Source organism: Theropithecus gelada, chromosome 1 (genome assembly GCF_003255815.1).
Source record: "Theropithecus gelada isolate Dixy chromosome 1, Tgel_1.0, whole genome shotgun sequence".
Lineage (NCBI taxonomy): Eukaryota > Metazoa > Chordata > Mammalia > Primates > Cercopithecidae > Theropithecus > Theropithecus gelada.
In genome coordinates this window covers 15,249,770-15,264,410 of record NC_037668.1, presented here as the reverse complement: position 1 = coordinate 15,264,410, position 14,641 = coordinate 15,249,770, and the positions used below count along the sequence as shown (strand labels likewise).

General features: G+C 42.2%; 1 protein-coding gene across 1 annotated transcript in view; it reads left to right on the top strand.

Moving 5' to 3' along the window:
* OTUD7B (OTU deubiquitinase 7B) overlaps positions 1–14,641 on the top strand; it is a 73,727-nt gene that overhangs the window by 40,961 nt on the left and 18,125 nt on the right. The window contains exons 3-7 of the mRNA XM_025395035.1: positions 2,050–2,238; positions 5,795–6,022; positions 7,462–7,563; positions 9,003–9,130; positions 13,908–14,020. Of these exons, the coding sequence (XP_025250820.1) occupies positions 2,050–2,238; positions 5,795–6,022; positions 7,462–7,563; positions 9,003–9,130; positions 13,908–14,020 (760 nt within the window). The remainder of the gene's footprint in view (positions 1–2,049; positions 2,239–5,794; positions 6,023–7,461; positions 7,564–9,002; positions 9,131–13,907; positions 14,021–14,641) is intronic.

The following is a 14,641-nucleotide window of genomic DNA, read 5'->3' as shown; positions in this document are numbered from 1 at the left end:
AGCTGAAAATGACTGAAGTTTCAGGGCCTGGAGGGATTGTGATGCCATTACTGATTTAAGGAATGTAGGAAGAGGAGACGCAGCAAGTTTTAGGAAGGAAAATGATGGATACTCAATTTGGCCATGTGGATTGTTAGGAAGACCTGATTTTAATGAGATTTGCAGACAGTTGGAAGTATAGATCTGATGCTCAAGGCAGATGTCACTCATTCATGCATTGATTCAGGAGAAGAGTTCTCCATTAATTCAACAAATATTTATTGAGTAACTACTGTGTGTCAGGTACTGTTCTGGATGCTCCAACAAAACAAAACAAACAAAAATACCTGCCTTCACGTTCTAGCAGGAGAGAGGGTCAATAAACAACAAATGTGATAACTAAGTAAATTATAAAGTATATTATAAACTGTTAAGTGCTATGGAGAAGAGTAAAGGGAATGATGAAGTGGGTTTTGATTTTTAAGTCAGGGTAGGCCTTACTAACAATGTGATATTTAAGCAAATACCTAAAGCTAATGAGGAGTTGTCTGTGTGGATATATTGGGGAAAGAACCTTCTAGGTAGAGGGAATAGTCAGTGGAAAGGCCCTAGAGTGGGAGTGGACTTAGCATGTTCTAGGAACAGCAAGGTCAGTGATGACTGGAACAGAGTGAGCAAAGGGAGTCAGAACAATTGGCTAATGTAATGATTTAGAAGTAAAATCATCAGTCATGATTTAGATGTAAAATTGTAAGTAAAACCAAGCACTATTCTAAGTGCTTTCAGCTCATTTAATCTTGATAACAACTCTATGAGGTTGGTTCTGTTACTATCATCTGCATTTTCATGGATAAGTACATTGAAGCACAGAGAAGAGGCCAGATAAGTAGGCCAGGACATATAAAGCCTTGAGTATCAGGCCAAAGAGCCTGAGTTTTATTCTGTAGGCAGTGGTAAACCATTAAAAATCTCGATTATGGAACTAAAATCATCACAACTGTGCTTTAGAAAGATTAATCTCATGGGATTCTTTGGAATAGATTGGAGGTAGGACAGTAGGTGATAGGAATTGAATGAAGGTGGTGGTAGATGGAATAGAAGAGAAAGAAGTGTGAGCAATTATACAATGCATATTTGTTGAATAATTTAGCTGGAGAAAGCATCAGAAAAATGCATTATGACAAATCTTATCTTTCAGGGTCTTTTTTTTTTTTTTTTTTGAGACGGAGTCTTGCTCTGTCGCCCGGGCTGGAGTGCAGTGGCCGAATCTCAGCTCACTGCAAGCTCCGCCTCCCGGGTTTACGCCATTCTCCTGCCTCAGCCTCCCGAGTAGCTGGGACTACAGGCGCCCGCCACCTCACCCGGCTAGTTTTTTGTATTTTTTAGTAGAGACCGGGTTTCACCGTGTTAGCCAGGATGGTCTCGATCTGCTGACCTCGTGATCCGCCCGTCTTGGCCTCCCAAAGTGCTGGGATTACAGGCTTGAGCCACCGCGTCCGGCCTCAGGGTCATTTCTTTAGTAGAATGGTGATTCTTAAATTTGGGGGAAATACTGTTGCCTTTGATAAGCTGATGACAGCTATGAACTCTTTCACTAGAAAATGCACAAGCCCATGATCTTATATGCAGGTTTAGTGGTTTAGGGCACACTAGAGTACATGTAGACTAAGAACCTCTTTGGATCTCAGAATTAGGAGACCTGGGCTTGCGTCCTGCTGGGTCTGGTGTGAACTAGCTGTGACTTTGGGCAAATAATTTACTTCTCTAGACTTTATCTGTAAAAGGAAGTTTTAATTTTAGGTTACTAGATCTTTAAGGGCTCTTTTAGTTCAGAGGGACAAAGTTTCTATTTTCATGGCACTTACTTAGGAAATAGACAACAAATAAGTAAGTAAAGACATTTGGTAAGTTAGATTGAAGTGTTATAAAGAAAATTAAAGCAGGGTAAGGAAAAAAAGAATGATTATGTGCATGCGTATTTGCATGCTGGTTTTGATAGGATAGTTAGTGTGATCTTTGTGTCTCTATACTATGGGTGCACAATTTGCTTTTTGCTTTGTCTCCTGACAGGAAAGAATTGGGACGTAAGTGCCGCCCTCAGTGATTTTGAACAGCTACGTCAAGTCCATGCTGGGAACCTACCCCCATCCTTTAGTGAGGGGATTGGTGGCTCCAGGACCCCTGAAAAAGGATTTTCTGACAGAGAGCCTTCTCGCCCTCCCCGACCCATCCTCCAACGGCAGGATGACATCGTTCAAGGTACTGGGGTGACTGGGGAATGTTTCCGTATATGGAGTAGGAAGGGAGGGGATTGTTAAATGGAGTCATAAAGTCTAGTGATTCATTGGAGGTGATTCCATTTCTTCCCCTTCTCCCAGCTGAACCCAGATTGAGGGGGCCTCAGTCTGCCCAGGTGCTGCAGTCCCTCACTGCATCTCTGCATCTTTAGTGTTATCTTGTATAAAAGCCTTCCTCAGATACTGTGAAAGAAATAGAGGAAGGAGAATAACAATCTCCTTGTTGATATAAAGTTCACATAAAGGTAGAATTGAAAGAACCACTACATCTTTGGGGGGTAATTTGTTAATATTTGCCAGTATCTATCAAAATTAAAATGCATACGTACTCTGACTTAGCAATTTGATATCTAGCAATTTATCATATATGTGTATGTGCACATATGTATCCTTTAAATAAATACATAAGGTCGGGTGTGGTGGCTCACGCCTGTAATCCCAGCACTTTGGGAGGCCGAGGTGGACGGATCACCTGAGATCAGGAGTTCAAGACCAGTCTGGCCAACATGGTAAAACCCCATCTCTATTAAAAATACAAACATTAGCTAGGCTTGGTGGTACATGTCTGTAATCCCAGCTAGTTGGGAGGTTGAGGCAGGAGAATTGCTTGAACTTGGGAGGCGGAGGTTGCAGTGAACTGAGATTACACCACTGCACTCCAGCCTGGGTGACAGAGCTAGACTGTCTCAAAAAAGTAAATAAATAAATGAATAAAAATTTAAAATAAGAAATACATAAATGCAGCATATAAGGTTACTCACAGCAGCATTATTTTACAATAATTACATCTTGAAACTTTTTTTTTTTCCTTGAGGCAATCCATCTGACTTGGCCCCCCAAAATGCTGGGATTATAGGTGTGAGCCACTGTGCCTATCCCTGAAAACATTTAATGTCCATTAGTAAAGGAGTGGTTAAGTAAATTGTAATCATCCATATTGTGGAATACTCTGCAGTCATTAGAAAGAATTAGGTAGAACTTGGTGTACTGCTTTGGAAAAATTTCTAAAATCTATTCAGAAAGGGGCTGGGCATGGTGGCTCACACCTGTAATCCCTGCACTTTGCGAGGCCAAAGCTGGTGGATCACCTGAGGTCAGGAGTTCGAGACCAGCCTGGCCTACATGGTGAAACCCTGTCTTTGCTAAAATTACAAAAATTAGCTGGTCATGGTGGTGCACACCTGTAATCCTAGCTACTCGGGAGGCTGAGGGAGGACACTTGCTTAAGCCCAGGAGGCAGAGGTTGCAGTAAACCTAGATTGAGCCACTGCACTCCAGCCTGGGTGATGGAGTGAGACTCCATATAAAAATATATATATAGTTTTTTTCAAAAAGATAAGATGCAATACAGTGTATGTAGTATACTCTCATTTGTGTTTTAAAAGACTATTTTAAAAGCTGTATATGCATTTTTAGTAGAGATGGGGTTTCACTGTGTTAGCCAGGATGGTGTCGATCTCCTGACCTCATGATCTGCCCGCCTTGGCCTCCTGAAGTGCTGGGATTACAGGCGTGAGACACCACGCCCAACCAAAACCTGTATATGCTTCTGTATGCATAAAAATTTCTAGAAGGATACAAAAGTTTGCCTCTGAGGAAGGGATCAGGAATTTTGAATGAGAAGAAGACTTCCTTGTGAAATCATTTGATACTTTTTGATAGTATATTAATTTTTTACCATAGGCACGTGGTACTGTTTTTGAGGCAGGGTCTTGCTCTGTCCCCCAAGGCTGGAGTGAGGCTGGCGGAACACAGCACACTACAGTCTAAACCTCCTGGGCTCAAGGGATCTTACCACCTCAGCCTCCCAAGTAGCTGGAACCATGGGCACGCACCACCTCGCCTAGCTAAATTTTTGATTCTTTGTAGAAATGGGGTCTCACTCTGTTGCCCAGGCTGGTCTCGAATTCCTGGGTTCAAGTGATCCTTCTACCTTGGCTTCCCAAAGTTTTGGGATTACAGGTGTGAGCCACCATGCCCAGCCTACAAATACCTAAAAAATATTTTTAAGGTGGGCGTGGTGGCTCACGCCTGTAATCCCAGCACTTTAGGAGGCCAAGGCTGGCAGATCACCTGAAGTCTGGAGTTTGAGGAGAACAGCCTGGCCAATGTGGAGAAACCCCATCTCTACTAAAAATACAAAAATAATTAGCTGGGTGTGGTGGCATGCGCCTGTAATCCTAGCTACTCAGAGGCTGAGGCAGGAGAATCTCTTGAACCTGGGAGGCAGAGGTTGCAGTGAGCTGAGATTGCAGCACTGCACTCCAACCTGAGTGACAGAGCGAGACTCTCTCAATTAAAGAACAAAAACAAAAAACAAAACTAAAACGTATTTTAAAAATAACATCACTATAAGATAACTTTAGACAACTCAGTTTATTTTGTGTATCATATATTGCAAATATTGTATTAAGAACGGCCCAACATGCTTTTGAAATTTTGCCTCCTTTGGATCGTCATTAAATTGTTACATAATTGAAGCCATACAAATGTACTGTAATACTGCACTGAGCAAATTATAATCACAATGGAATATCTGCTTGGGAATTACAAGTGTCATGTATTCAAAACAAATGAAATGATGTGGGGTACTATCTATATTATTGCCCTCCTCTATAGACTGTTAAGAATTGACTGTCCCTATAAATTTCTGATAAATAATGTGTATTGAAAAAAGTTGTAGTAAGCAATATAGATTAATGTTATTGATGTAGGAAGAAAGTTCCCAAATGTGTAAGATTTATTGTTGATTGTCTTTTTTTTTTTTTTTTTTTTGAGACGGGGTCTTGCTCTGTTGCCCAGGCTGGAGTGCAGTGGCATGATCTCGGCTCACTGCAGCCTCTGCCTCCTAGGTTCAAGCAATTTTCCCACCTCAGCCTCCTGAGTAGCTGGGATTACAGGGGCACACCACCATGCCCGGCTAATTTTTGTATTTTTAGTAGAGACAGGGTTTCACCATGTTGGCCAGGCTGGTCTCGAACTCCTGACCTAAAGTGATCGACCTGCCTCAGCCTCCCAAAGGATTTTCTTTTCTATAATGGAAATCTTTTATAATCTTTCTAGAATGAAAATACCCTTTAGAAAAGGTATTTTCCAAGACCCTGAAATTACCAGAGAGATTATTTGACTAACTCTAGTCTAGTGAAACCTCACTTCCCTTATTCCCTCTCCTCCCACCAAACAATGACTAAATTGCTAAATGAATAGGTCCCTATCACATTGGGAAATAATGGCAGTGGAGGAAGACAGAGTCAGAGGGAGGGGAAGATCAGGCAAATTCCAAAGAAGGGTAGAAAGAGGAATGGATATTTGGTGCTAATGTGAGTGCCTGCAAAAATACTTTCTCTATTTCTCCAATTGTATTTGGCTTCAGAAAAAGGATTCTGAAATTCAGTAGTCAGTTAGACTTAGTTTTTCTCTGGCTGTAAACCTTGTTGAGAGGTAACTATCACCACATCAGTGTAGAGTTCTCCAAGTGGGCTGTGTGTGTTCTAAGGTGACTCCATTTCTCATTGCAGAAAAACGCCTGTCTAGGGGCATCTCCCACGCCAGCTCCAGCATTGTTTCCCTGGCCCGGTCCCATGTCTCCTCCAATGGTGGGGGTGGGGGGAGCAATGAGCACCCCCTGGAAATGCCCATCTGTGCCTTCCAGCTTCCAGATCTCACTGTGTATAATGAAGACTTCCGCAGCTTCATAGAGAGAGACCTCATTGAGCAGTCCATGCTGGTTGCCTTGGAACAGGCAGGTCAGTGAGTGCTTCCTCTCCCACGCTCTTCCCTCTACTCTCCACCTACAGGCAGCCTTGTGGAGGGACTGGGCTTGATCGGTAGCTTCCAGTTTAAGTGTGTGATCTGATTGCAGTCAAAGTCAGGAGTCAGTGGGATAAACTTGTGCTGTCCTTAAAGAAAGGATACAGATTAGATACTTTACTCTGGGAATTTCCTGTTTGATGGAAGAGAAACCAGATATACATGTGAAAAGGCCTAGGAATCAATACCTAGAAATCAATACATGAAAAAAATACAACTAATTATAAATGGCCCTGGAACACCCTTGTGAACAAAAATGACCAATGCTGTAGATGATGCACAGTAGTGAACCTATCCCCCCAAATGTATTTACCTTTGTAATTGTGTTTATCTTAAATTATTGTTAAAATTAATTCTTACAGGGTAAGGCAGCTGCGAATTTTGGAAAATCTAATTAGGCATTAAAATGATTGCTTGCATGGGATAAGAACTGGAGTTAGATGAGGGCATGGAAAGGAAGCTTTTATTTTTCATTTCATAACCTTCTATACTAACCATATACATCTATTTGTAATGTTTTTTTAAGTTAGTAAATTATCTAACTTAATAATTTTAAGTCTGGGGAGTTTATAAGCCAGTTTTTCTTTCAGTAGTTCAAGAAACTATGCTCCGCAGTAGTTCAAGAAAACTTACGCATCACTCATAAAATATTTTCCTCATGTAAATAATGGGTTGGCAATTGTGGGATGACTGTATGGAATTAAAACTTATTTTCTTGGGTGTTTTGTGTACTTTATCTTACTGCTTATTCCTTTAAAGTCACACCCCACACATGCTGACATACTGTCATATATGCAGATGATACTCATAAGACACCTTAAATACATGCTTTGAGTTGTTTTTGTTTTGTTCATGATGGATTTTTGCTGAGCTTTGTTGCTGTGATACATACTCGTCTCCTGAGTGGAGGGAAGGAATCAGAGCCAGTCCAAGCAGTCAGCGGTTTCAACTTATGTCCTTAACCTCATCATTTAACCCAGGGTTTCTCAACCTTGGTACTATTGACATTTTGGTCTAGATAATTCTTTGTTTTACAAGCTGCCTTGTGCATTATATCAGGTTAGCAGCATCCCTGACCTCTGCCCATTAGATACCAGTAGCATCCCGCTACCAGTTGTAACATGCAAACATATCTTCAGTCATTGCCAGTGTCCCTTTGGGACAAAATTGACACTACTCACTGATCTAACCAATTGTGCTCACAAGATTCTGACTGACTAGATATAAGTGAAGAAGATATAAAGAGTAATCGAGTGATGGTTTTATTCTGGGTAGGCCTCCTAGAGGAGGCTGCTTTGGAGTCTGTTTTAGAAATAGGAAGGTGGGAAGAGCTTCATGGATAATCTCCTTTTCCTCCAATATCTTGTTTCTACAGGGCGTTTGAACTGGTGGGTGAGTGTGGATCCCACCTGTCAGAGGCTGCTTCCTTTGGCAACTACTGGAGATGGGAACTGTCTCCTGCATGCAGCCTCCCTTGGTGAGTCTTGAAAGCAGTCCTCCATTTGCCTGCAGAAAGGAAGCAGTTGAGTCAAATCTCATGTGTAGGACTTGATCCAGACAACCTTGATCTTAGGCAGAAATGATGGTTCAGAGCAAGATTGTGCATGCATATTTGCGTGTCTGTGTGTTTATGTTGGCACAACAGGAAATGGGAGTGAGCCCTACCTTTGTGAGTGAGGTAGTGAAGAGAGCACAGATATTAGCTTTGAAAGCTGACCCCAAGAGTAGTGAGTAGGAGTAAGCCAGCAATGTATAGCTAGATGTGTGTGTATGTGTACAATTCTACTTGATATTTATTCTTTTGGTGTATGAAAAAGATACATTTTTAGCAGTCCTTTGTAACACACACTTACTTTATTTTATTTATTTAGTTTTTGAGATGGAGTCTCAGTCTGTTGCCCAGGCTGGAGTACAGGGGCATGATCTTGGCTCACTGCAACCTCCACCCCTGGGTTCAAGCGATTCTCCTGCCTCAGCCTCCCAAGTAGCTGGGATTACAGGTGGGAGCCACCATGCCCCGCTGTAAATAGGCTTAACATTTAAAGTAAGGGCTGGGTGCAGTGGCTCACGCCTATAATTCCAACATTGTGGGAGGCCAAGGTGGGAAGATCACTTGAGGCCAGGAGTTTGAGACCAGCCTGGTCAACACGGTGAAACCTCGTCTCTACTAAAAATATAAAAATTAGCCCGGCATGGTGGCAGGTGCCTGTAATCTCAGCTACTAGGGAGGCTGAGGCAGGAGAATCATTGAATCCAGGGGACGGAGGTTGCAGTGAGTGAGCCGAGATCACACCACTGTACTGCAGCCTGAACAACGGAGGAAGACTCTGTCTCAAAAAATAAATAAATAAATAAATAAAAAGCCAGGCGTGGTGGCTCACACCTGTAATCCCAGCACTTTGGGAGGCCAAGGTGGGCCGATCACCTGAGGTCGGGAGTTCAAGACCAGCCTGGCCAACATCGTGAAACCCTGTATCTACTAAAAATACAGAAATTAGCCGGATATGTTGGTGGGCACCTGTAATCCCAGCTACTTGGGAGGCTGAGGCAGGAGAATCTCTTGAACACGGGAGGCAGAGGTTGTGGTAAGCCAAGACCACACATGGCATTCCAGCCTGGGGGACAGAGCGAAACTCTGTCTCAAAAAAAACAACAACAAAAACAAAAACCCACAAAAAAACCAAATAAACAAAAAATTAAGTCAATTTACAACTTAATATATTATTTGCAGCCTGGTGCCATGGCTCACACCTATAATCTCAGCACTTTGGGAGGGTAAAAAGGCAGGGGGGGGTCACTTGAGGCCAGGAGTTCGAGACCAGCCTGGCCAACATGGTGAAACCCTGTCTCTACTAAAAATACATCAATCAACAGAGTCAAGCTGAGGTATCTTACCATTATGCTTTTTTGCCACAGGGATGTGGGGTTTCCATGATCGGGACTTGATGCTGCGGAAAGCTTTGTATGCACTGATGGAGAAGGGAGTCGAGAAGGAAGCATTGAAAAGGCGCTGGAGGTGGCAGCAGACACAGCAGAATAAAGAGGTGGGAGAGTGTGGGTGGGAGCACCTTGTTTCCTAAAGTTACCTAGCTACCAGAGTCACCTGGTGCCTGCCAGTAGAAAATATTTCCAAGTGTTTAAGTCAGTGTGACTCCCCTTATGATCCTGAAAATTGGACAAAATGCAGTTAACGCCGGTGGGGTAAATGCCTTCTGATGTGGTCATGAGAACTGGTGGTGGGCATGAGACCTACAGAGAGGTTATCTAACATTGTGCTTTTCCCCCAATAGGTGCTTTATAGCTTTTAGTGGCAGTATTTTGCAAAATGAGTTATGACAATTCCATAGGATTTTTGTATTGTTTTGTTTTTTTTTGCTTGTAATAAGGCTAGATCAATTTTTAAAGACTTACGTTTTCAGCCCCTATAGAAATGTGAATACTTAAAAATCTTTTTGGACATAAATACCATTTGTTTTTCATATACTCAGTTTTAGTTTATTTTAAATTTTAAAAAGCATAAGGAACCAGCATTCTAATCACACACACACAAAAAGCATACCTGTTTAATTGAGTTTGAACAGTACTTCTCAGGAGTTTGACAGATATTGAGGCTGCTCTTATATAAGGGAGTAACAACAGATTGTTTGTACTTGCCCTCTCCAAAATGGGTTGGGCAAACTATGGCTGTTTTGTAAAAAAAAAAACAACAACAACAACAAAAAAAACCAAAAAAAACCCACTTTTATCAGAACACAGCCCTGCGCATTTCTTGCATGTTTACACGTGTAACTGCTTTCTTCCTCCAACAGCGGAGTAGTAACATATGGCCTGCAAAGCCCATACTTACTGACTACCTGGCCCTTTACAGAAAAAGTTTGCTGATTACTTCCCTTCAATAATGACATTATGCCTTTACATAAAAATAATGAGACTCCCTATTTCCTTTTCCTGTGATTCTGTCTCCTATGTTTATATCTCCTGCTTTTTATGTATATCTATTTTTTTTTTTTGCCATGTTATGGCTGGATCTTTCTGGCATTTAATATGGCAGTATCTCTTCAGAAGCTTTCCTTTTTTGTCCATCTTTCTTTTTTTCTCATTTTATGAGAAATGAGAAAAGTCGCACCACTGTAGTAGTCAGCTTATGACAGAGTAGTCAGCTCTGTCATAACTGACAATATAGAAGAGTTTTTTTTGTTTTAGTTATTTAGAATTTTATGTCCTGAAGATTTAATATGTAAGTAGAACATGCTATGTTTCTTCCTCAAAAACATATAATCCAGTTGTTAAAAGTAGGATGATCAGAATCCTGTCCTTGAGCAGCCAGTCTTCCCCAGAAGATTCCTGAGGGAAATAAACCCATAGGGGCAAGGCCACATAAGTGACATTCTTTATTAGCACCAAAAGCTAGAGCTAGCCTAGAATTTAGAATCCAAAGCCAGTCAGCAGTCAGTTTTGTGGCAGTCAACTTTGTCCTCTTCACTGTTGAGTTCAGATAATACCGGAACCTTAACCACTGCAGAAGCAAGAAAAGGTCAAACCAGAACATGCCAGCTATTAAGTAGAAATGACAGCAACAGCCAGAAAATAAGTGTACCCAATTTCAGTTATTAAAGCAATTACAGCTATTATTCTAAAGATGGGGTTAGATTATAATGGTATTTAACCAGGAAACCCAGAAATACCCAAGTTCTATCCTTGGCCAGCCAGCCTTTCCCTCTCAAAGTCAGCCTTTCCCTCTAAAAGTCCCCAACATGCATAGAAAATAGTGGCTAGTAATGGTGTGATCGTTTTACTCCTTTTGCTCAGCGCAGTGAACGTTCATACTGAAAATGTGGCCTTCATAATTGTCTTAGCTTAGACCATTCATAGCATTATACCTACCTTGGGAGTGGGAATGGTAGGAGGGGGATAATGAACTTGGGAAGCTTCCTTTAGCTCCCCAGTACCAAAACCACACTAAGTAAGTTTTGATTTCCTGGGCTTCCTTGTTTTATGTTGAAATTGGTGGTGAGGCTCAGGAATAGTTTCTTAAATGTTAAAGCTAGAAGTGTACACCATCTAGTGGCTGTGTATATTATAACAGGAAGCAGAAACAGGCGAGGAAGAGGGAGCCGGATCCCTCCGGATGCGTCTATTGGAGTGACTGCAGCACTCCATATAGAACCTGGGCATCGCTTTATTTATTTATTTATTTATTTATTTATTTATTTATTTATTTATGAGACAGAGTCTTGCTCTGTCGCCCAGGCTGGAGTGCAGTGGCACGATCTCAGCTCACTGCAAACTCTGCCTCCCGGGTTCCCGCCATTCTCCTGCCACAGCCTCTCGAGTAGCTGGGACTACAGGTGCCCGCCACTACGCCCGGCTAATTTTTTGTACTTTTTAGTAGAGACGGAGTTTCACCGTGTTAGCCAGGATGGTCTCAATCTCCTGACCTCGTGATCTGCCCGCCTTGGCCTCCCAGAGTGCTGGGATTACAGGCGTGAGCCACCGTGCCCAGCCTGCTCTCTTTATTTTTAATTGAAGTAAAATTTGTGATAGCATTTTACAAATTGAAATGTGTCAAATAGCTGTATCATTAAAAAATTTCCAATTAAATTTGTTCCCAGTCCCCCTCATGTTTCCAGTGATTCCTTCTACTCTGTCAGTGTGCGGTTAAGCAGTGTAGACTCGTTTTAATACTAATGTCAGCCAAATAAAATGAATAAGGTAAACTTATTTCCTTTATCATTATATACATCCTAAAGCCAACGTGTTTTAAAATTGCTTGTACCATTGCCTGGTCTCTTTGGTAAAAATTGTAGTTTCACTTAGCATATGTTTATTGATTACAGTCACAAAATAGACCTTGGGCGTATTGCATAAAACCTGATCCTAGAGTAGAGGAGAAGATGAACATGTAAATATATAATTGCAACAGGTTATAACATGTATGACTCTCATGATAGACGTCTCTGTAGCAGTTAATGCCGGCCGGGTGCGCTTGCTCATGCCTGTAATCCCAGCACTTTGGGAGGCCAAGGCAGGTGGATCACCTGTTAGTAGTTCGAGACTAGCCTGGCCAACATGGTGAAACCCCATCTCTACTAAAAATACAAAACTAGCCAGGCATGGTGGCATGCATGTGTAGTCCCAGCTACTCAGGAGGCTGAGGCAGGAGAATTGCTTGAACCTGAGAGGTAGAGGTTGCAGTGAGCCAAGATCATGCCACTGCACTCCATCCTGGGTGACAGAGCAAGACTTTGTCTCAAAACAAACAAACAAAAACAACAACAACAAAAAACAACTCTATAGCAGTTAGGGAGAGAGGATACAAAGGAAGGAGTGGTTGACTACCAAGGGAGATATAGGAGACTATTTAGAGGAATGATACTTGGGTTCTGTCCTAAAAGTTGAGAAATTGTTCACAAGGTCAGTAGAAAGTGAACTACTCCAGGCAGAAGGAACAACTTAGACAAAAGCTCAGTGGTATAAAACAACACGGTACATTTCAGGAACTACAGCTAATTCAGTGAGATATATCTGACTAGAGAAGTGGGTAGGGGCCAGGAGGTAGGCTTTGTATGCAGCGTTTCTATTTGGGAGGCTGAGGCAAGAGAATCGCTTGAACCCAGGAGATGGAGGTTGCAGTGAGCCGAGATTGTTCCTCTGTACTACAGCCTGGGCGACAGAGCGAGACTCCATCTCAAAAAAAAACAACAAAAAAAAAAAAACAAAAAAAACCGAAGGTATCCAGATGTAGGGTGGGTGAAAGAAAGAGAGGAATATTAAATAATTCCTTGGTTTTGAGCTTGGATGTTTGGGTGATAGTTGGTACTATTCACTAAGGTAGGAAAATAGAAAGAAGAGTGGGTTTGGGAAAAAACAGGAGTTCTATTTTGACTACAGAGTTGAGGTAGCCATGGGCAGGTGGCATTCTCCAGTAGGTAGCTGGATATATGAATATAGAAATTAAGAAGTCTAGACTGGGTGCAGTGGCTCATGCCTGTAATCCCAGCATTTTGGGTGGCTGAGGCAGGTGGATCACCAGGTCAGGAGTTTGAGACCAGCCTGGCCAACATGGTGAAAGCCTGTCTCTACTAAAAATACAAAAATTAGCTGGGTATGTTGGTAGGTGCTGTAATCCCAGCTACTAGGGAGGCTGAGGCAGGAGAATCATTTGAACCCAGGAGGTGAAGGTTGCAGTGAGCCAAGATTGTGCCATTGCACTCCAGCCTGGGTGACTCTGGAAAAAAAAAAGAAAAGAAATTAATAAATCTGGACTGGAGATAGATGGTATATACCATACAGATGGTAGTGGGTGAGATTATGGCAGTAGAAGAGATCACCCAGAGGGAACCAAGGCGAAAATCATTGACACACCACAACTGTTTTGGGGGCAGACAGAGTTTAGAGAAATAGTAAGCAATCTTATGGAAGCTAATGGTGAAGAAAATTTAAAAAGGAAAATAACCTTTGGGAAGGCTAAGATGAGAACCAGGGTCCACTGAATTTGGCAATTAGAAGGTCATTGTTCTTTACCAAAATCAGGTAGGTGAAATGGTATGTGGCAGGTGGGTGAGCAGGATGGAGTGCAGAAACGGGACAGATTGCAATAGGTCAAAAAAGAATGGATGATAAAGAAGTGTAATAGTCATAGACTATTCATTCATGGATCTTGACTGTAAAAGAGGGAAGAGATTTGACTTTGTAGTATAATTTGTAAACCAAGTGCTAAGGGATTAGGGAGTGGAGTAACAGTGAGTAAGGTAGAATAGGTATTGCCTCTTAGAACCCAGCCTCTAATTGCCCGATGTTCCCTGCCTGTCCTTCACACAGTCAGGGCTGGTATACACAGAGGATGAATGGCAGAAGGAGTGGAATGAACTGATCAAGCTTGCCTCAAGTGAACCCCGAATGCATCTAGGTACCAATGGAGCCAACTGTGGTGGGTAAGTATGGCTAAGTTGGGGAGCGGGAAACCTTCATAGAGTCCTCACTGGGCTTCCACAGCCCACTGTCTAGAGAGCTGTGTGCTAAGAGGATATTAGAAGGAAAGAGAGGAGCTATGCTAATGGCACAAAAGTGTAACAACATGATGTTTAGGAACTACAGGTAGTTCAGTATTGAACTGGAATATAAAGTAGCTCATCTAGACTTTGGAAACTTCAGGACAAATGACCCAGTATCTTCAGTAAGTAAACTGCAAGGAAAATAAAAAGGGACAAGGAACTTGTAGGTTTAAATGCAGTAAAAAGACATATCAGGCTGGGTGCGGTGTCTCACGCCTGTAATCTCAGCACTTTGAAAGGCTGAGGCAGGAGGATCGCGTGAGCCCAGGAGTTCGAAACCAGCCTGGGTAACATAGTGAGACCCCATTTCTTTTTTTTTTCTTTTCTTTTTTATTTTTTTTTGAGACAGAATCTCACTCTGTTGCCCAGGCTGGAGTGCAGTGGTGTGATCTCTGCTCACTGCATCCTCTGCCTCCCGGGTTCCAGTGATTCTCTGTTTCAACCTCCCAAGTAGCTGGGACTACAGGTGTGTGCCAGCACGCCCAGCTAATTTTCATGTTT